Below are 21,122 nucleotides of genomic sequence, written 5' to 3'. Positions count from 1 at the left end.
ACTATTAAAATTCAACCAATCACGTATAGGCTTTCATAACCAAGGGGAATAACTCCAATCTATTAACTGGACTTTGATGCTGACGCTGATTTCATTATTGAATACTGGCCAAAACTAAGTAACCAGCACAATATACATAATCATCGCCTTACAAAATATAAATGATATTGGTTAGAAGAATTATCTGACATCACTTACGCCCGTAAGTATGACTGTCATAAGTGATATTGTGTATTTTTTGGTAATGTAAATCATGACATCAGAAGAGAAATGTAAGGAAAATATCATCCTTGCCATTTCATTTACCACGTTGCTTCGCTTCCCTACCATTTAATAAGTCTTCACTTGGTCCTTTTTCTGTTAGTGAAAAATTATCTCCCGCTGAGTCAGCACGAATTAAAAGGTTAGTATTTTCCAAAGCCTAATGCCCCATCTGTTGAAATTTGAATGGGTGATCGACCGATTATCTCTGGTCATGTATGTAACAGAGGTCATTTTCATCCCATTGCCTACGCTAGGAATCGAACCCAGGATCCCTGTCTTACTAGTCTGACGCTCAATCAATCGAGCTAAAGAGTAGTTCTCCCTAGCCATGTGGTATATTGCGGCTAGTATTTTACCAGGGTTACATGTATACTAAAACACGCCATTCATCTAAAGTTTGGATTTACAGGGTTTGAATTAAAGTGTGCTTGTATTATACTATGCCATGCCGTCCATCTCATGGCAACATTTTTCTAATGGACTTCTCAATAACCTCTATAGATAAGACAGTATATCACTGTCGAATGTCAACTCTTTCTCAACTTTTTAGCGCCAACCATGATGATTCGTACACACATGGGGAGATGCATTTTTCAGTTGACGAGAAGCAGTCAGAAGGTGTTAAGAAGACATTCAATTGACCTTCAGCTGTTGAAATATAGACAGTCTAGAGGCTACCAGATGGGGAGTAATACTAAAGTTCAGAAGGACCAGGGGGACTGGATAGTGGACTTGCGGAGTGACACTCTCACAAAACCTACTCCTGGCATGAGGCAAGCTATGGCCACAGCTGAGGTAGGGGATGATGTTTTTGGAGAGGATCCTACAGTCAATGGTAAGCTGAATGTCATTATTTTGTATGCATATACTGTAAGATTAGTAGAGATATACAGGTCAGAGTTATTACTAGTAGAGGGCTACAGCTGTAGGTAATCAGTGGTAGAGGATTATATGTCTGGATAATCATTGGCAGAGTTATACAGGTCTAGGTACTCACTGGTAGAGGTATGCAGGTCAAGATAATCACTAGTAGAGTTAGCCAAGTCTAGGTTCTCACTGGTAGAGGTATACAGGTCAAGATAACCACTAGTAGAGTTAGCCAAGTCTAGGTTCTCACTGGTAGAGGTATACAGGTCAAGATAATCACTAGTAGAGTTAGCCAAGTCTAGGTTCTCACTGGTAGAGGTATACAGGTCAAGATAATCACTAGTAGAGTTAGCCAAGTCTAGGTTCTCACTGGTAGAGGTATACAGGTCAAGATAATCACTAGTAGAGTTAGCCAAGTCTAGGTTATCACTGGTAGAGGTATACAGGTCAAGATAATCACTAGTAGAGTTAGCCAAGTCTAGGTTATCACTGGTAGAGGTATACAGGTCAAGATAATCACTAGTAGAGTTAGCCAAGTCTAGGTTATCACTGGTAGAGGTATGCAGGTTTAAGTAATCACTAATAAAGTTATACTGGTCTAGGTATTAACTGATAGAGGTATACAGGTCTAGGTACTCACTGGTAGAGTTATACAGGTCTAGGCACTCACTGGTAGAGTTAGCCAAGTCTAGGTTCTCACTGGTAGATTTATACAGGTCAAGATAATCACTAGTAAATGTATACAGGTCTAGGTATACACTTATAGAGTTATACAGGTGTAGGTAATCTCTAGTAGAAGTATGGTGAATTGACAGTTACCAGTCCTATTGGTTGTTCTCTCCATCACCCAATAGTCATCTTTTACTCTCACCCCTACCCCCATTACTCAATTATCATAAATGTCAAATAGTACTCATTCAGTCAATAGGTATCCTAAAATCCTGACAAGTCTTATTTTCTTAACCACTTAGTAAACCCTACAAACACTTCCAACCTCTTCTAATACTAACCTCACAATCATAAATAAATAGATGTCTAAATGTGAATAGTTACGTGATACCATGAACAGAGTGGGATTACAGAAAGTATGGACATTGTTAAAGCAAACAGTTACGTGATACCACGAACAGTGTGGGATTACAGAAAGTATGGACATTGTTAAAGCAAACAGTTACGTGATACCACGAACAGTGTGGTTTTACAGAAAGTATGGACATTGTTAAAGCAAACAGTTACGTGATACCACGAACAGTGTGGTTTTACAGAAAGTATGGACATTGTTAAAGCGAGCAGTTACCTGATACCAGGAACGGTGTGGAATAACAGAAAGTATGGACATAGTTAAAGCGAACAGTTACATGATACCAGGAACGGTGTGGAATAACAGAAAGTATGGACATAGTTAAAGCGAACAGTTACATGATACCATGAGAGGTGTGGAATAACAGAAAGTATGGACATAGTTAAAGCGAACAGTTACATGATACCATGAAGGTGTGGAATAACAGAAAGTATGGACATAGTTAAAGCGAACAGTTACATGATACCATGAAAGGTGTGGAATAACAGAAAGTATGGACATAGTTAAAGCGAACAGTTACATGATACCATGAACGGTGTGGAATAACAGAAAGTATGGACATAGTTAAAGCGAACAGTTACATGATACCATGAGAGGTGTGGAATAACAGAAAGTATGGACATTGTTAAAGCGAACAGTTACCTGATACCAGGAACGGTGTGGAATAACAGAAAGTATGGACATAGTTAAAGCGAACAGTTACATGATACCATGAAAGGTGTGGAATAATAGAAAGTATGGACATAGTTAAAGCCATCAGTTTTCAGTGGGCAGACAGAAAGGGAAAGAAAACATACCAGCACCTACACCCTACTTACAATTAACCACTCACACTCAGTCTGTTTGAAGGGACTTAAAATGGTGCAGTTCATAGAAAAAGAGTGGGCCTGACAATAGCAGTCCAGGGTTAGATTAGCAATAAGGACTATCTATGAAGTAATTTTGACAGACTTCAAAAATATTATAAACATAAAAGAATTCATATAATGTAGGATCCTCTTCTTCTCTGTCCTTAACCAGTCCTCATGCTAAAATGTACCTAGTTATTGTTAGGTTAGAGCTATAATTTGGACAAGGAGGTGATCTTCAAAATTATAGTTTGAGAACAGGTTTCGTAGTACAAAATGTATAGATACCCCTCTCTACCACATTTCTGTATCCCACTCTCTCCCATCACTTCATCAGTTTCCCTGACTGCTTACTTTCTTATATTTTTTGTCAACTGAAAGGCAGTAATAGCAGATGTAGAACCCATTAAATAAATAAATGAATGTTTCCTCCTTTTTTCCCCATACAGTGTCATGACTTTACTGTCTTAGTTCACTACTGAATATTTTCAGAATTACAAAAAAGATGTGCTGATTTGTTCGGGAAAGAAGCAGCGCTATTTGTGCCAACTGGAACAATGGGGAACCTTATTTCTAGTAAGTATATTTAAAAAAAAAGATTGATCAAATATGTTATTTGCATTACTGTAAAGTACATTTATGTACAACATAGTTAGTTCCTGAGAAATTATCCCTAGGAAAAGTTAGGGAACTAATCTAGGAAGATTCTTTTAAATTCTCATCACTAAATTTTTGTTTTCGTTTTTTGTTTTTTTGTTTTTAGTTTAACAGAATTCACTATACACATATTAGGAATTTTTTATCATACCTTAAAGCTTTATTCAGATTACAATAGATGAATCACTAGTATGTTTTAAATGAAGTGTACCTTTTATTGTTCATGATAAAGTTTTCAGTTATATCTCTTATCATTTTTCATAAATATGGATTGATTTATTTTTACCAATGTCAAGAGTCATTGACATTTGATGAGGATCCAGTTTGAATAAGAGACAATCAAGTTTCAGTTCCATTGAATGTACAAAAGGACTGGCATGGAGAAAATGCAAGCACTAATCAACTAGAAACCTTCATAATATTACAGACATATGTGAAATCTGTTTACCACTAATACAAAATTTTTTGTTCTCAATATTGCACAAATGTTGTTTGCTGCTTAACATAAATAGTTATTCTACCAAATAGTCATCCTATGTAAAAAGGTTAATTATGAATGTTTGTGTTCAAGATTAAAATGTTTTATTCACAGTCTTAAACCATTGCCAAGGAAGAGGTGTAGAGGCTATTATTGGTGATAATAGTCATATCTTTCGATATGAGCAAGGAGGGATAGCACAGGTAACTAGGTCACTATAGACATTTACATTAGCGGTACAGTACCAGAAAGTAGGTCACTGTAGACATCTAAAAAGGTACAGTAAAGGTAAGTAGTTTACTAAACAGTTATGTAAGGACCTATAAGAATCTAGATGAGAAATATGATAACTCATTAATTTCGGAAAATAAAAGCTTTAACAGTAATGGTTTAGATTGACAACTAAGTATTTATTGATGTGAAAGGGTTCAGATAACAATATACAATTGCTTTTTATTAGTGTGTTGTGTACATACAGATTTGTGAGAGTTATTTAGTAGGCTTGAAATGAAATGTTAATATGCTTGAAATTGACAGTTTGCTGGTGTGATGTCAGCTATAGTACACAACCAAGATGATGGTACTCTAAATCTGAAGGAACTGAAAAGTAAAATACGACCCCTTGATGACCCCCACCAACCTCACACACGACTCATATGTCTGGAAAATACCCAAAACTGTTGTGGTGGCAAAGTCCTGCCTGTCAGCTACATGAGAGAGGTTGTCATTTTCTCATTGCAGATAAGAATACAACTCGTACCATTTTCCCATCTGAGTATATTTTTTGTTTTGTTCTGCTTTTCTCCTGACTGTCACATGTTTTACTAAAAACACTTTTTCACCATTACACATTATTCTAGGTGCTTCATTTCTCATCACTTCTCCTGCTTAACTCTTTGTTAAACTTCACCCATAGTTGTTTTGTACATACATTCTACAAGTTGAAGTATCATTGCTATATCAGTTTAAGAGCTAGGTTACAATTACAGATCAAAGGACATGTCTTTACAGACAAGGGGTTGTGTCCACATTACACAACAACCACAGAGGGAAGGGATATGAATTAACCAAGCTAATTTTCATGAACATATGATTGCATATTAGAAACAGAATTAAATAGACAGAACTGTGTCACTTTGAGACTGTTTTTAATGGAATATAAATTATGCAATGTGATAATTTTCTGTTGGTAAAGACAGGCAAGATATCAACCCTAAGTTCTTATAATGTTGGATTACATATATTTGTAATCTGATATTTCAAAGTTTTACTTACCACTGCTTAGCATCTGTTTAGTGATTTTCAATATTATATTTCTTTCGTGATAGGTGTACAACCTTGCCCAGGAGAATAACCTCCTAGTTCACTTGGATGGAGCGAGGATTCTGAATGCAGCAACTGCCTTAAATATACCAGTGTCAGAAATTCTACAGTATGCAGATTCAGTCAATATGTGTTTTTCTAAGGTGATTTGTGCCTGGCAGTTTCTTTCCTCTTTAAATTTGTTTTACTAGTTCTCATATATTCATTGCTTAGTATATACTTAATACTATAATGGATTATCAATGTGGTGAATCTGTAAGAACAGAATTTTCAAAGTTGTAAAGAAATAAGTTACATAGAATATATTTCTGAACATTTTCTTAAGGTTTGTAATGTTAGAAGCATAGACAGTAGATCTGAGTGTGACATTGCGATGGCTACATGATCACCTACATTACACAAACGACCGATGTAGAGCATACGTTTGCTGACAAGTAGTGTACAGGATGATAAGGAGTCAACCAACTTTTTTGTCTGTACAATATGTAGTCATGGCCCCTGTAGAATGCAAGCCCAGTTTGTAGAAGAAGCATGTTGTTGACAAATTGTAAATTGTTAAAAAAGGGTCACATAAAAATTTGACTGGGTATATAAATACTGTAGATACTATCAACAGCATCAAGTTCTTTTGTGAGGAAAAGAAGCAGTGGCACTTTGCCATTCTTTAACACCCTCTTAGCAAAGAGAGAAGATGATACAATCAAAGTATTGGTCTAAAGGAGAAGGACACTCATGGAATGAAGCCTCAATTTCCGATTGGCACCACCTCTTACACCAGAAGTTGTGTGTTGTATGAATCTTGCTCAACGGACGTGAAACGATTGTCATAGAAGAACAAGACAAGAAGCAAGAACAAAATCACATCCACAGCGCCATGACAACATGTGGATATCCTGATTTGGCAATTCGGAAAGTTAACAACAAATTTGAAAAAGCAGGTGTTAAACAAAACATAGCTGAATTGATCATTGTACATTGTTATGATATAGTGAATTCTTTTTCATCTATAATCAGTTTTTCATCTTGTCATACTGTTTTCGACTGTAGCACACATAGGTAAGTTGATTCTTTGCCATCTCGTACACTACGTACATCAGTGTTAGTACACTCCAAGCTGGTTATTTTGTCTGATGAATGTGAATGTGTAGTCATCAAAACATCACACTTAAATCTTCTACTGGTTGTGTTACAAAATGTATAGAATGTATTTTGAGCACTTTGGTGAAAAATCCATACTTTCCAGGTATTATATACAGGGATATTTTCTCCCTTTTGTCATCTTACATGAATTCCCCTCATATTCATTTCGCCCTCTGAGGACGAGGGTCAATATTAATGTAATAAACTTTTGCGCCATCTTAGATTCACCCTCTTTGTTCATTGACAAAAGGAGGCAAAAACTTCGCAGTGTATAGTAATTAAAACAGAATGCAGTGGTCACCAACATCTTTTTGTTTGAGTTTTCTACCCTTTTATGGAAACATGAAATTTCTTTTGACAGGGTTTAGCTGCTCCAGTAGGATCGATTATAGCAGGGACAAAGGCCTTCATAGCTGGGTATGTGCTAAACTGTACCTCATTACTTAAACACAATACTTCTATATTCACTCAAATCTGTATCTAACTTAGACATCATACTTCCCATCCAATAAGAAGTACAGGAATCTAGATTTCAGACATCTAGGTTCATTTAACTTTTTCTCACACCCTGACATCCACTTCATAGCAATGTCTATACAGGAACATATACTAATTACATTGTTCTTTGAATAAGTTACACTTTTCTTTGGTATATTGCATATTCTACTTCTAAGTGTTATTGAAATATGTAAACACAATATTAAAGCTTATGGATCAGACTGGTTATTGTTGTCAAAGTTTGTTGGGTGGATTAACTCCTGAAGTCATAATGATCTTTAATGTATCAACCTGTTGTCTTATATTGTTCGCTATGTAGAGCTTTGAGGCTAAGGAAGGCATTAGGCGGTGGAATGAGACAGTCAGGAATCCTGGCAGCTGCAGCACTTTATTCATTAGATCACATTATGCCACGTCTCGGGGAAGACCATGTCCACGCCAAGATGATAGCAAAAGGTACAGTGCATGTGCAGAGCTATTTATGGAGATTGAATCTCATAAAACTGTATGTAAGGATATTTCTCAGCAGTTCTATACAAAATTAACAACAACCAGGGTGAATAGGCTCCCTTGCGTGAATTAGTTATATGAAAGGATAATGTACTTGAAGTGTTTGATGCATTTATTAAATATAATATAACTACTTAAGTGTAACTAAGGTTAGAACACATCATGTAATGAGTAATTATATTTTATGCTTTTGAACACACATGTCATTTCTCACTGTTACAGATTAGGATGGTTATAATTGTAGGTAGACAGGTCTTTTCTACCTGTGACAGATTAGGATGGCAATAATTGTAGGTAGACAGGTCTTTTCTACCTGTGACAGATTAGGATGGCAATAATTGTAGGTAGACAGGTCTTTTCTACCTGTGACAGATTAGGATGGTTATAATTGTAGGTAGATATGTCTTTTCTACCTGTGACAGATTAGGATGGCAATAATTGTAGGTAGACAGGTCTTTTCTACCTGTGACAGATTAGGATGGCAATAATTGTAGGTAGACAGGTCTTTTCTACCTGTGACAGATTAGGATGGCAATAATTGTAGGTAGACAGGTCTTTTCTACCTGTGACAGATTAGGATGGTTATAATTGTAGGTAGACAGGTCTTTTCTACCTGTGACAGATTAGGATGGCAATAATTGTAGGTAGACAGGTCTTTTCTACCAGTGACAGATTAGGATGGTTATAATGGTAGGTAGACAGGTCTTTTCTACCTGTGACAGATTAGGATGGTAATTGTAGGTAGACAGGTCTTTTCTACCTGTGACAGATTAGGATGGTTATAATTGTAGGTAGACAGGTCTTTTCTACCTGTGACAGATTAGGATGGCAATAATTGTAGGTAGACAGGTCTTTTCTACCTGTGACAGATTAGGATGGTTATAATGGTAGGTAGACAGGTCTATTCTACCTGTGACAGATTAGGATGGCAATAATTGTAGGTAGACAGGTCTTTTCTACCTGTGACAGATTAAGATGGCAATAATTGTAGGTAGACAGGTCTTTTCTACCTGTGACAGATTAGGATGGTTATAATTGTAGGTAGACAGGTCTTTTCTACCTGTGACAGATTAGGATGGCAATAATTGTAGGTAGACAGGTCTTTTCTACCTGTGACAGATTAGGATGGTTATAATTGTAGGTAGACAGGTCTTTTCTACCAGTGACAGATTAGGATGGTTATAATGGTAGGTAGACAGGTCTTTTCTACCTGTGACAGATTAGGATGGTTATAATTGTAGGTAGATATGTCCTTTCTACCTGTGACAGATTAGGATGGTTATAATAAGGGGATAGTATGTTCATTATTTATGCATTACTGGATAGTAGATGAAGAATTTTGGTTTTAACGTAAGACAAATTGTCAATATGACAAATGAAGCAACAAGATGTTTAACAGATAGATGATATCAATTTCTAGGCCTATCTATCTTGCTTATGAAATCAGTCTTTAAAAATGTGAAAATACCATACCACAAAAACTTGTCACAGGATCATTAGGTATTTTTCTTAACCATATTTTATAATTACTGTCCATAAGTGTTCCACAAAAATGACCTACTTAAATTCTGATTAAAGTGACTTGAAGCACCGTTAGACTGATGTTCTTGACAACATTACAGGTGTACATTGATCTTTGTTGTTTCACCTTGACAAGGTGTCAAACTTACCTGGATAAGGAAGATCTCTGGCGATAGACTTATTATTGTCATGAAGTGTACAGGTATAAAACTTTGAACATTTATTTATACCTTAATGAATGAAAATTGAAGTATTTGTTGACAAAGAACACATTAATTTATATCTTACAAATGTTAATTTCTAAAAATAGCAAGAACAAATATTCTAATACCATTCTCCTATTCAAATTCTGTCCTACTATATATTTGAATATTTGTTGAAATCCCTATTTTACAAATTTTTGTTTCAAAAAATTTCCTCACATGTTCTGAGTCAATCAAAACGCTTTTCAACCTTTGATGATGTAGGAGCTCTGCCCAGTTTAAAGTAATTTTTGTTGAAAGATTCGGATCAGGATGTAGGTCAAGGCAAATGAAAAGTCTTCTGATAATTTGCTGCATGAATGATCTAAAATTGTTGACATAGATTCCTTGTTTACATATCTGCCATGTTTATCTCTGAATAGGAAAGGTATTATTAGTAGATCAATACTATAAAAACAGCGGACATTGACAGGTGACAGAAAAATAATTCAAATGGAGATTTGGATTTTGTATCATGTTGTATAGGTCTATCCACTAATGGTTGGAAAAAATGGTTTTAGTTTTAATATAAGTAGCATTGAGAATTCCTGGTTTGAGATACTGATTGTAGACTTAATTGCTACCATATTTGTAAAGATGCCGACATTACCATTAAAATTGCTTGAAGTGAAGAAATGTGAGTCATAATCGATGACACATTTGAGCATGTCGTTATCGTCAATTTCAATGTCACGATAAATCATCGGACTTGACAGGAAAGATGGCCACTGTATGTGGACTAGCATCTGACTCGATAGGAAAGATGGCCACCATATGTGGACTAGCATCTGACTCGACAGGAAAGATGGCCACCATATGTGGACTAGCATCAGAATGATTGTTACAACTGGACAATTCTTTTACAATTATTGCACTCTTATTGGTTCGATATTTATGGAGTACAAAAAGAAATATCATCCAAGGCCAGATTTTTAACCATCATTCTCATATATAACAAGCATTGCAGAAGTGATGGTTACAGAAGAAATACTTATTTTGATTGGTTAGATCAGTTTGTAAATAGAAATTCCTTGTTATTAAAAATAGAACAAAGCGATGGAATATGAAAAATTATCTGGTTTACAGTGCAATATCAATAAAAATCTTAGAACATGTGACTATGTCTCTACAAATGAAAATACAGAATAAAAAAAAAATGTAATTAACGAGTCAATCAGGGATTAGATCAAGGAAATTATCCAATAAAACATGTATTACTGACAATTATTTTAGAATTGTTGACAGGATGTATTAGACATTTCTGTTCTATCTGCACTGATTTGGATGGTCATAATTGCAAGTAGACATGTCTTCTCTACCTTTTACCTATTTATTCAGGGATAATGTCTGTGGACCAGAATGTCGCCACTCTAGACGTAGAAGATGTACATACCAACATATTGATGATAACTGTTGTGTCAGAAACAGTGACTCCAGAGATGATTGTTAAAAGACTAGCAGAGGTAAACATGATTGTTGTGCTAGTAATTGTAATTAATTAATTTTAACAGTTGTGGGAGGGAAGGGGAGGGGGGTGAGGATTACATATCATTTCTCTTTCCATAGACACACTTGTTCTGCCAACATTTCCCAGGATTATGGCTAGATGTAGTGTCCAGAGAAGCAGAAAAACAAAAAGGTCGTCTTTGATTTTGAAAGTTTGTTATTGCCATTTCTTGAGAAGCACTTGAATGATCTTTCTCAAATTTCTTACAATTGTTAGCTTAGTCCCAAAATGTGCCTTTTTTATTTTGGGACTGATTAGAAAAATGAAATGGCTGACTGATGGTTATCTTGGATTTTGACTATGAAAGATTGTTATTGATATTTCTTGAGAAGTATTGGATCTCAATTTTTTATGTTAATTCTTCTTGGTCCCTAGCTATTTCTTTTTTTTTTATTTTGGGACTGATATGAAAAAACAAAAATGGTGGACAGTCGACCCATCCTTGATTTGGCAGATAAAGATTATTATTGCTATTTTTGTTCAAGACATTTTGAAATTAAAATTTCATCTGATTAAGAGCAAAAACAGAGAAAAGAAAGGAAAAGATCCAACTTTTAAAGAACAAATAAAAACAGTGGTGGTTGCCAAGATCCCTTTGGGTAATCAGTGTGTTTGATAACTCTTTAAAAGATACTTTTAAGTGTTGATGTCAGACAGGAAAAAAAAAACATGTATTTTCATTTTGCTCTACTTTAGTTACCCTTATCTACACCTTATTAAAATGGGAAAATAAAGGTCTTTACTTATTTCCATCCTTCATGTTTCTTGTATTTTATCCAGGTACCAGCTGCCGAGGAAAGTGAGCTCGGATGTAGAATTATCATCAAGGGGATGCCATGGGGAGTCAAACTGTTGCGTTTAGTTACTCACAACGATATCACTACAGCTGATGTCGAGAAAAGCGTGCAAAAAATTCAGTTTGTCCTCAAAGAATATTCATCTTAATGTCACTGCCTCAAATAATATTATTGAAAAAAAAAAGGAAAATTTTATCACATATTGTTGGTGAAGCAGTACCCAAGAGATATATATGTTATTGATATACAGCTATACACTCAGGGCTCGTCCAGATATAGTTGATTGCTGGGAAATTTTAACCACAACCATCCAACTATTTTTTTGTGGGGTTTCCTCGATGTATGTATTACTTGTTATCTATTTTTGTTTTAGAATTGTTTGGAAATTACACATAACTGTACATATCAAGATGATATACCGGTATGTGATTAATCATCAAAATTGATAAAGGTGTGGGTTTTACTATTCAGAACATCCATAAATGTATGTGTTTAACATTAAATATGCATGTGCCAAAAAAAAGGACACAAATTCTAAAGCTCAATCAGTATGAGTGTAATTCGGAAAGGGAAAGTGGGGCTAAACTGATGTAAAACCTGGGACAGGTGCTCTAACTTAAAACACTTCTGGAAATTGAAGAGACACAGACTTATGTAGATAGTGTAAATTGCTTTAATTTTGCATGAAACCTCAAATGCAATTTCAAAATCGTGTGATCTTTATCATTACATAAACACAAAAAGTACCTTGAATTTGGGACCTGACAAGCAGCCATTTTGGTTTATTGACAGCCAGCAATTGTTATCACTATTTCAGGAGAAGTATTTGATGAATCATTCTCGACTCTCAGGTGCAGATCCAACGTTTTCTCTAGTTTTGCATGGCCAAAATTTTGTATGTAGGTTCCCTATTGGTCACTTGTGCCCTTTCGATTTTGGTATTAATCAGAAAACAAAATGGCTGACAGGTAGCCATCTTGAATTTTGATTATTCAAGTTTGTTATAACTATTTGAAGTTTTTGATGGATCATTCAGAATGTTTTAAAGATCGTATAATAAAGAGAAAATCAAAGAAAAAATAGAAAAGACCAAATGACTGTGGGTTCCAAGATTCCTCGTTATTATGGTTTATTCTCAAGGAACACCTTCAAAAGGACTGTTACTTTGTATTCAGATTTATCATTTTTATATCTAATGTGTGTATTATTTTAAACCACTTTTTTTTTATAGATTTTATCTATGCAGTATTATTTCATTTACCTTACCAGCATTATTCTATTTACAAGAAAATAATTTCAATGTTATTGTCTATATCATTACGACTGTGGAAGATTTGAAGTAAAAATTATTTAACAAGAGTACTACGAGGTGGAATAATATACATCCATTACTTTCCAAGAAATTCAGGATTTGTCATATCAAGAATACAAATATGGATATGATAACAAGTCAAAATGTCCAGTGGGAAATATGTTAAGGACACAATTTTACATCATGGTGATTAATATTAAAAAGTTTGAAAGAAATTGATCGAAAACTCGAGAGATCTCTGGAAAAGATGAACATTATGAATACATCAAAGGATGGTAGATCTTCCAACTGCTCTCGAATCAAACTGACGTTTAGGAAAACACAACTTCATGTTGTGATGATTAAGTCTACTAAGTTTCAAAGAAATCATTTGAAAACTGTGGAAGGAGATCACACTGATGAATAATGCCATACAGTAATACATCCCATCAGAATTTTTGGATGCATATTAAACCTAGTTATGTTGTGACTGTGTCAAGACCATGCTAATTTCATACTAATCATAATTTTTGGAGTTCATGATGTTCAGTTGAATTGTAAGGGCACAGATTACACATCGCTGTTGAGACAAGTAAACTATGTTTAGAGAAGTCAGCTTGGTTATTACAATGACTAATTAACAAACTAATATCAGCATTACACCCATTACATATAAATTGCCTTAGATTTTTACTGTTTCACTAGTCATGTCAGGGCACCACATTCATTGTGGCATCACCAAAGGAAGAGATAAGCAGTGATAATATATCTCCAGTTTAGATTTTATATTGGTGATTGTTGTTTTGCTGAATGCTTTCAAAAACGTCTATCAAAATTTGTTGATCTGCTCCCATATGCTTGGTAAATTTAAAAGTTCTCCAAACCAGTAATCATTCGTTTCATAATTTTTTAAAATAAAATATAAGAGATATTATAATCCCCAAACTACCATAAAAGGTACACAGCATTGCCTCGTTATTCAGAAAATCCAGAGATATGTCCCCATTGCTTTCAGATATTTGTAAAATTCTATCCAGCTTTCTCAATATTTTCTTTGTGTTGGATAGAAATAAGATATGAAAAGATACGAATGCCTAATCATTGAAGGGACATCACTTCAAAAATTATGATCATATGATAGCAGTTACCACACCTAGCTGAAACATCAGTTTTGACCAGCACAGAAGCAGATGGTAAGCTGTATGCCACTTTTATTTACCTTTGTAGCAGGAAAAATTCTGGTGACTAAATACTACATTAATATCACGGGTATATTTGGTATTGTGGAATAATTTTTGTTTACAACTTAAGTATTGTATTGGACTGTATATTGTTTATTTCAAAGTTAAAGTCCTTTTTTTAAACTGTGAAATATACTGTTTATATTGTGTGTATGAATTCTACCTCCATATTGAATCTATTCCAGATCATAGTCCAAAGGATTTACAATCTATCTGCAATTTTATTTCTGTTTTGTGTCATCATTCCATGGATGTTTGATTTATAACTATCACTTTGTAGTAAATTATGTAAAACATTGAATGCTGAACCATGTACTGGTCGCTAAAACCCTGCGGGACAAAGACAAAAATAAAATCAGATAGAATACTTTGGACCAACTAAGTCATTGATACGTGGTACAAAGCTTTAATTACATTACCATATCAGTATGTGGTATCATACATATGTATATGATTTCCCTTACATGATGTTGAATACCTCTATATCAGATTGTTGTGACTCAAAAAATATATCTTTTTAAGGTATATACTTATTTCTCACATATTGTGGACTTATTGCCAAGATTTTTTGCATGATAAATACCAAGTGATAATAATAGGGCATTTTGATTTTACACAATTGTTTTTATAAATATATCCAGTGATTTTCCAGTTGATTAACTATTCAAATAAATATACATTTTGATTCTTGTGGATTGTTTGTATTAGTCTATTGTAATTTTTTTTATAGAATTGCACTCAATATAGACATGGGTGTGTGAAAGTTTTACAGAACTGAAACTATGAAACAGCACGGAGATGTTCATAGAATTAAGATAAAGAAATAACTGGTACCATTCATCAAGTAAATTTTATTAAAATGCTAAATACATTTTTTTTGGACATTGACTTGAGATCATAACCTCAAATTCTGTGGTTAGATTTACCCTGACAAAGCTGATGAAAGAAAACACACGATAGTAATGCTTAAATTTATTAGTTTGATTAAAAACAGCAAAGATCAATATTTATATCATTGATCTGCAACTTTACAAAATACATGTAGCACAAATAAAAGAGCTGCACTAAAAGGGCTTGCATAACCTGTATCAATGTCATATTTACAGAACACAAAAAATATGCAGGTCATAGATGTGAGGAAATAGCAATGCTGGAGTGTGCAATACTAAAAAAATAATTTAAAAATACTGTTTGATGAATAATGAAACAGTAGATAAAAGGTCACTGCAACCTAATTACATTTTATGGCAATTCTTCCAATCACATTGCCTTGGTTTAATCTATTAAATTATTTAATAAATTATTTCATTCATTGCTCAGTGCAGTTGAAATTCATGTCATCCTGATTAAGTAATGGTATGAAGGTTTCAACACATCTTTCCTATTCACCTGTAATAGAGCACATTCAGCTCTGCCATCTTGTACTAGGAAAATGCTAGAACTAGGGTGGAAACATTTCTCCTTTAGTGTTCAGATGAATGGAAAGTACTGTGTAAGTGTACCTTATATTCAACGTAAACTGATTTTTTATTATCAACCTGCATAAAAATTCACAAAGAACTGTGACAAGGTGGAAAAAACAAAATGTTACTGGAAATACAGAAATATTGCAGTGACAAAATCAGTATTACTAAATTCCCTTCTTGACAACCATATTAAATTTGAAGTGCTATAAAAAGTGATAGGCAAAATTGCACCTAAATAATAAAATAATATGTAAAGTAAATTAGATATATTACAAAAAATTGAACACCTTTACAGAAAAGTAAAAATTATACATTTCAGGTACGCTTACTTCTGATGTAATAAAATAATTTGTTCTGATAACATTCACCTTTGTCATCCATTGTTTGGCACTTTTTTTTTTGCTTTCAACTTCACATACATATCTGACACATTCTTTAAATTAAATTTATTTTGGTATAAAATGGGACTAAGGTGACATATGGCTTTAAATTCGAGAACATTTTGAAAATATTTACTTAAATGTTGTGTTGAATTACTGAAATCAATAAATAATATATCATGAGTATTGACCCTATGATCTGACTTGGGTTATTGATTATTTGTTCTATCTGACATTGGAGAGAAAAGTTTACGACTGGTCAGCATTTTCTCTGATGATTGTTGTGGTAGAACTGTCGGGGTGCGGTTTTCCTTATCCGATATCTTCACTGGGGACTGGAAACATGCCCGACACACTGCTAAATATTTGTCTGCTCCACCAATCACCTCCACCTGCCAGATAAAATTGAAAAAGACTTACCAAAATTAAGATTAAATGAAGAATGCTAAGTCGAATCAATAGCTTTGTTTAGGAGGCTGTGGTGCGTATTTGTCTATGTCAAAGTTATGTATGACTATGAAAGACATGTCCCACCCTTCCTGGACTTTATATCAAAGGACCAGAAGTCTTGTGATTAAATGGGATTCTATACAGATGTTTTATGAACAGATCTGATATTGAAGGTTACTATCTAGACTAAATTTGTGCATTTTGACCTGGATTGTGAATTTTGTGGCAAAAAGTGATGTGCTATGATTGTAATCATATTCCGTATTATTTCAAAATGTTATACTGTATGCATTACCTAAGTTGTAATAATGTAAATGGTGTCCAATAGTATCACTATATCACCCAGAAATAAGCTGTGTTCTCATAAATAACAATAGTACAGCATAGTCAGCAATGGCTGCAAGACATTTCTACAAGATACAATTCTTGAAATAGACACCAATATCCAGTTTGATGCCTGGTGCCCTGTTTATCTTCTGGGAAAAGTTGTGAAAAAAAAGTCAACTGAAGGCATCACTACTACTCACCTCTTTTTCTTGTCCCTTCCTTTTCGTAAAGGATCCCTCACTATTACATTTCATGCACACTGCAGACAACTTTATCACACTCTCAGCCAATGGTACCAAGTTCAGAATATCACCAAATCCCTGAAACCAATAGTCTTGCATCAGTAACAGTAATCAAGACCAGAATAGTAAGAGATCATTCACTGTCCTTTGGTTGAACCAGGACATCAGACATCATAATCAACTCTAAGGAAGAATAGAAATGCAGCACTACCTTTCAGGAGTTTTCCTATATCATCCCAAAGGTGATTTTTCTCTATAGATGTTCCTACTGGGCTTATAGTATGCCTATTTCTGTGTAAATTCTGACAATCAAAATTAAACATCCATCTGCAGGAAATGTGTTCTTTTCTAGCCTTTCTAGTAGATATATTATTATTTATATTTATAATCATATTATATTTGGTATTTATTAGTCTCTAATGAGATATCCATAGTCAAATAAATTAACGACTTTAACATTTAAAATAAAAAATATTAGAATTAGCAGATGTTGGTTGGATTTAAAATCTACCTTTTTCTGGAATGTTCCATCCAAAGCAGACACTATCACAATTTTACCATTCTCTGCCATACTATCACAAAATGACACCACATCTGGAAACTGAAAAGGCAAGTAAATGTTATAACATTTATACTCTGAACAACCACAACTACTAATTCATACTCTATAACCATAATTACCTTACGATTTTGGTCAGGAATTTTAGTGTAAATCTGATGTTTTAAATATTGCTATGCAAAAAGTCTATACAAAGAATTATTCCTGGAAATAATACATGTCTTCCTTTCATAAATTTTAACAGACCAGAACATAAAGATGATATGTATTAGAGGAATTTCATCTAAAATGATTGACCCTACAGCTTTATGTGTTGCACTTTTTCAGGATTAAGCAAGACTGCTTTTAAAATTCAATAGCAGCTTCAGGATTCCAAAACCAATGTGTTCATGGTTCTGTACCAATGACTTGGTCTCCTTAGTTATTGATGCATAGACAAAGTTTAAGTTCACAAGTGAGCATAAACACTTACAAACTGTCCCTCGTCCACACCAATGACATCATAATTCTCCCCTAAAACTTCCATGTCTGCCAGACAATCTGCAGCTACTGCTGGTAATGTTTGCCTGACAAATAAATGAAATTCATGACTGTTATTCCTGTTATATAGCACCAGACTAGCTTTCCAGTCTGAATAACCACAAAAACCAATGAAATGTGCAGTTTGTTAATGAGAAAATAAATGTCCAAAATGTGGGTGGAGCACATCATGTAGCTAAAGTATCTTCATTTTTTTCACAGACAAATTTAAGATTCTGTAAAACCACTATCATTGACTGTCAGGACTATCTGGTTCACAAAACTGACACAAGAAGGATTTGATCATTTGTTTACAAACAACAACAATGAATAAGATAATTACTGCATATATTAATGCAACTAATCCAAATCAATACCATGCAAAATCAGGATACAGTGTTTAAATATGTGACAGCAACTAGTAAGACAGAAAACCAACAATCAGCAAAGACAATGCCCTGCTTGGGACATTGAAAAATATGTTTATTATTATATGATTATCTTTATATTATATTATTCAACTGTTAAGAAAATGACAGGTTACAATATATTCTCCTTCATGTAGGATATTGTGATGAACCAGAAACCATGAGCACATATCTGTTTTCATCTGTGTCGACAGAAGTAAGCGTTGACATATTAGTATGCTAAGTGTGGATTGGTCCTATTGATATTTATGAAACAAATCTATATCTCTCTGATGATTAAGAGGGAATAGTCTTGATGCAATTACCTTACCAAAATGTCTAACAAGATGTCATTCTTCTTTTGACAATACACATATGTTTTGCTCCAATACATTCTGTGCTGTTCCATTCCGTGCTCTGCATAAATGCATATACAGAGTTGGGGCCTAAATTTATGTCAGCTGGCAAATGCATGTGACAGTGAGGCATCTTAATTACCTGGTTTGGTCAGTAATAGCTAGATTACAACATATACCTGTGATTTTAAAACTGAACACTTTTGATTATGCCTAGTGTAAAGATAAGTGTTTGTGTAAGCAAGATAAATAAATGTGGGTTAATTGGTAGATAGTGCACAAACATCACGCTTTAATTGTAAGGCCTATAATTCAACATAAGGTAATTGGGGACGATAGAGATTTCGAAGAGAATGCTTTCAAGTTTCTGGGTCGACGTAATAGCTGAACATTCTGAGATCAATTTCTTGGTTTCCAGTGATTAATTTTGACTGAATTTTCCAGTGCACACAACATGCAAGTAGATATATAAATATTACAGCTAAAAAAAAAAAAAAAAAAAATACCTGCACACATTACACAGGTTTTTATGGCAGGCAGCTTTAACAGATTTGTAAAATGAATTACCTGTCATGTGTTGCAAGCCCCTCTTTATCATATCGGTCATCCTTAGAGTACTTGATAACAAGGCATTTGTAATTGGCAATTTGGTACCGTTTTAGTCTCCTCATCAGTTCTGTGCTGTAAAATCAACACAAAAAGTATTAATTTCATTACTAGTTAATCATGGAAATGAATATGTATGGAAGACCCAGGACTTAAATCATGGCAGAACGATGCCAGTTTATATATCTTGTTTCAAAACTGTCATAAAATTATATAAGATACAATGCTGATATTGCTTCCATTTAAGCAAACATGAATTAACTATGTATGTCTAGCTTCATGCATCAGACATTCAGTGCCAAAACTTTAAAAACCCACTAAATTTCTGAATATAAAGGCAATATATCCTTTTATTTTCTATTTCTTGTTCTGATGACATGTACAAAGATACTTACGTTTTTCCAGAAAACATTGGTCCAATAATTAGCTATAAAGAAGAATATATACAGTATAAATCAATGTTTTATGTTGTAAAAGCCATTCATATACTATTTATATACGTTGATTATTTTTTTTAATTTGATACATTTTCACAAGTATACACTGAATAAAATTTATTTATGGAAAAGTTATGAATTACCAGCATATCTATTTTTCAATCCCTATTTCTTTGACTGCTAGTGTATTGCATACGCCTCTTAACTGTTATCAAGTAAAACAAAGTAAATGGCACTGATGTATCATCTGGTTACACTATTATATCATAGATAAAAATCATACATATGTGATCCAGTGGTCATTGCACCGTAGTATTATTCGCGGAAAACAAATTCTTTGTTAGGAATCTTTGGGTCCTATAGATCTGAGTAAATGAAATGGCGCGATTTCGAATTTTTACATATTCAGCTTTTAAGCATCACTGAAAAACGCTGACATATAATGAAAAGTTCCAAATGTAAATGAAGATATACTATTCCCTAAATATTCTGGATATATAAACACAGACAATAAACGACAGACGTAACTTTTCTTTCTTTAGCTATACTACTTGCAGCACTAGCACAATACAGAAATCTATAGCACTGCCGCTGGCATGCCAGAGTAAGCACTGGATAAAAATGTCAAAATATATTGCAAATCCGAAAATAAACGCAAACAACCTGTATTTGTCCTTTACATGAAGTTGGTCCAATTTGTGGTGAGGCAACAACATGGCTTGTAGACATCATCTTTTACCGTTTCAGAAAAAAATGCCGCGGTGCTGTTAACGTTAGCTTATGGCAGGCGGTAGACTTTCTCGCGGGAGATTGTAGCTTTAAAGTTCCCTCCAATGCCAGAAACAATGATGACGGAAATTAACGAGCGGTTTTCAAGTGTGACGGAAGAGATCGAGTGGTATTCAAGATTGACGGAAAGGCCCGAAACAATTTTCCGATTGCATTCCCGCCGGACAAAATCTCAAATATGTATACCAAAATAAAATATATTGGTCAAAAAATTAACAATATCATGTCAATATTTTCCAAATTCAAATGTACAGATGCAACTTACAATTATAAATAAATTTAATGTAAATATTATTTGTTGAATAAAAGCGCCATCTAT

The 21,122-nt window shown here is 34.0% G+C and overlaps 2 protein-coding genes across 3 annotated transcripts; one reads left to right on the top strand and one right to left on the bottom strand.

Moving 5' to 3' along the window:
• The first annotated feature begins 113 nt into the window (after nucleotides 1-113).
• LOC132543893 (uncharacterized) lies at nucleotides 114-14,900 on the top strand. Of its 2 annotated transcripts, none has more exons than XM_060207431.1 (10): nucleotides 114-202; nucleotides 862-1,099; nucleotides 3,553-3,636; nucleotides 4,310-4,398; nucleotides 4,733-4,915; nucleotides 5,524-5,661; nucleotides 7,020-7,075; nucleotides 7,476-7,612; nucleotides 10,768-10,892; nucleotides 11,717-14,900. In XM_060207431.1, exons 2-10 carry the CDS (start codon nucleotides 946-948, stop codon nucleotides 11,879-11,881), a joined length of 1,131 nt encoding a protein of 376 aa, XP_060063414.1. In that variant the 5' UTR covers nucleotides 114-202; nucleotides 862-945; the 3' UTR covers nucleotides 11,882-14,900. The 2 variants fall into 2 exon arrangements, with proteins under 2 accessions (XP_060063414.1, XP_060063413.1); XM_060207430.1 differs by having other exon boundaries at nucleotides 141-202; nucleotides 815-1,099.
• Nucleotides 14,901-15,153: 253 nt separating this feature from the next.
• Nucleotides 15,154-20,767, bottom strand: LOC132543920 (thymidine kinase, cytosolic-like). Its single transcript, XM_060207473.1, has 7 exons — nucleotides 20,678-20,767; nucleotides 19,973-20,004; nucleotides 19,539-19,652; nucleotides 18,162-18,255; nucleotides 17,642-17,731; nucleotides 17,089-17,208; nucleotides 15,154-16,503 (listed from the first exon to the last, which is right to left on the bottom strand). Exons 1-7 carry the CDS (start codon nucleotides 20,744-20,746, stop codon nucleotides 16,321-16,323), a joined length of 702 nt encoding a protein of 233 aa, XP_060063456.1. The 5' UTR covers nucleotides 20,747-20,767; the 3' UTR covers nucleotides 15,154-16,320.
• Between the last annotated feature and the right edge of the window lie 355 nt (nucleotides 20,768-21,122).

This window comes from Ylistrum balloti, unplaced genomic scaffold, assembly GCF_031769215.1.
Source record: "Ylistrum balloti isolate Yb309-2 unplaced genomic scaffold, AGI_CSIRO_Ybal_v1 Utg369772, whole genome shotgun sequence".
Lineage (NCBI taxonomy): Eukaryota > Metazoa > Mollusca > Bivalvia > Pectinida > Pectinidae > Ylistrum > Ylistrum balloti.
This window is presented reverse-complemented; position numbering and strand designations above follow the sequence as displayed.

Coding starts and splice junctions, on each gene's coding strand:
- LOC132543920 (XM_060207473.1), bottom strand. CDS start 20,746: ATGATGTCTACAAGCCATGTTGTTGCCTCACCACAAATTGGACCAACT. Junction 18,256..19,538: donor GGGCTTGCAACACATGACAG/GTAATTCATTTT, acceptor TTTATTTGTCAG/GCAAACATTACCAGCAGTAG. Junction 17,732..18,161: donor GTGTGGACGAGGGACAGTTT/GTAAGTGTTTAT, acceptor TTGCCTTTTCAG/TTTCCAGATGTGGTGTCATT.
- LOC132543893 (XM_060207430.1), top strand. CDS start 823: ATGATGATTCGTACACACATGGGGAGATGCATTTTTCAGTTGACGAGA. Junction 3,637..4,309: donor AATGGGGAACCTTATTTCTA/GTAAGTATATTT, acceptor TTTTATTCACAG/TCTTAAACCATTGCCAAGGA. Junction 10,893..11,716: donor TTGTTAAAAGACTAGCAGAG/GTAAACATGATT, acceptor TATTTTATCCAG/GTACCAGCTGCCGAGGAAAG.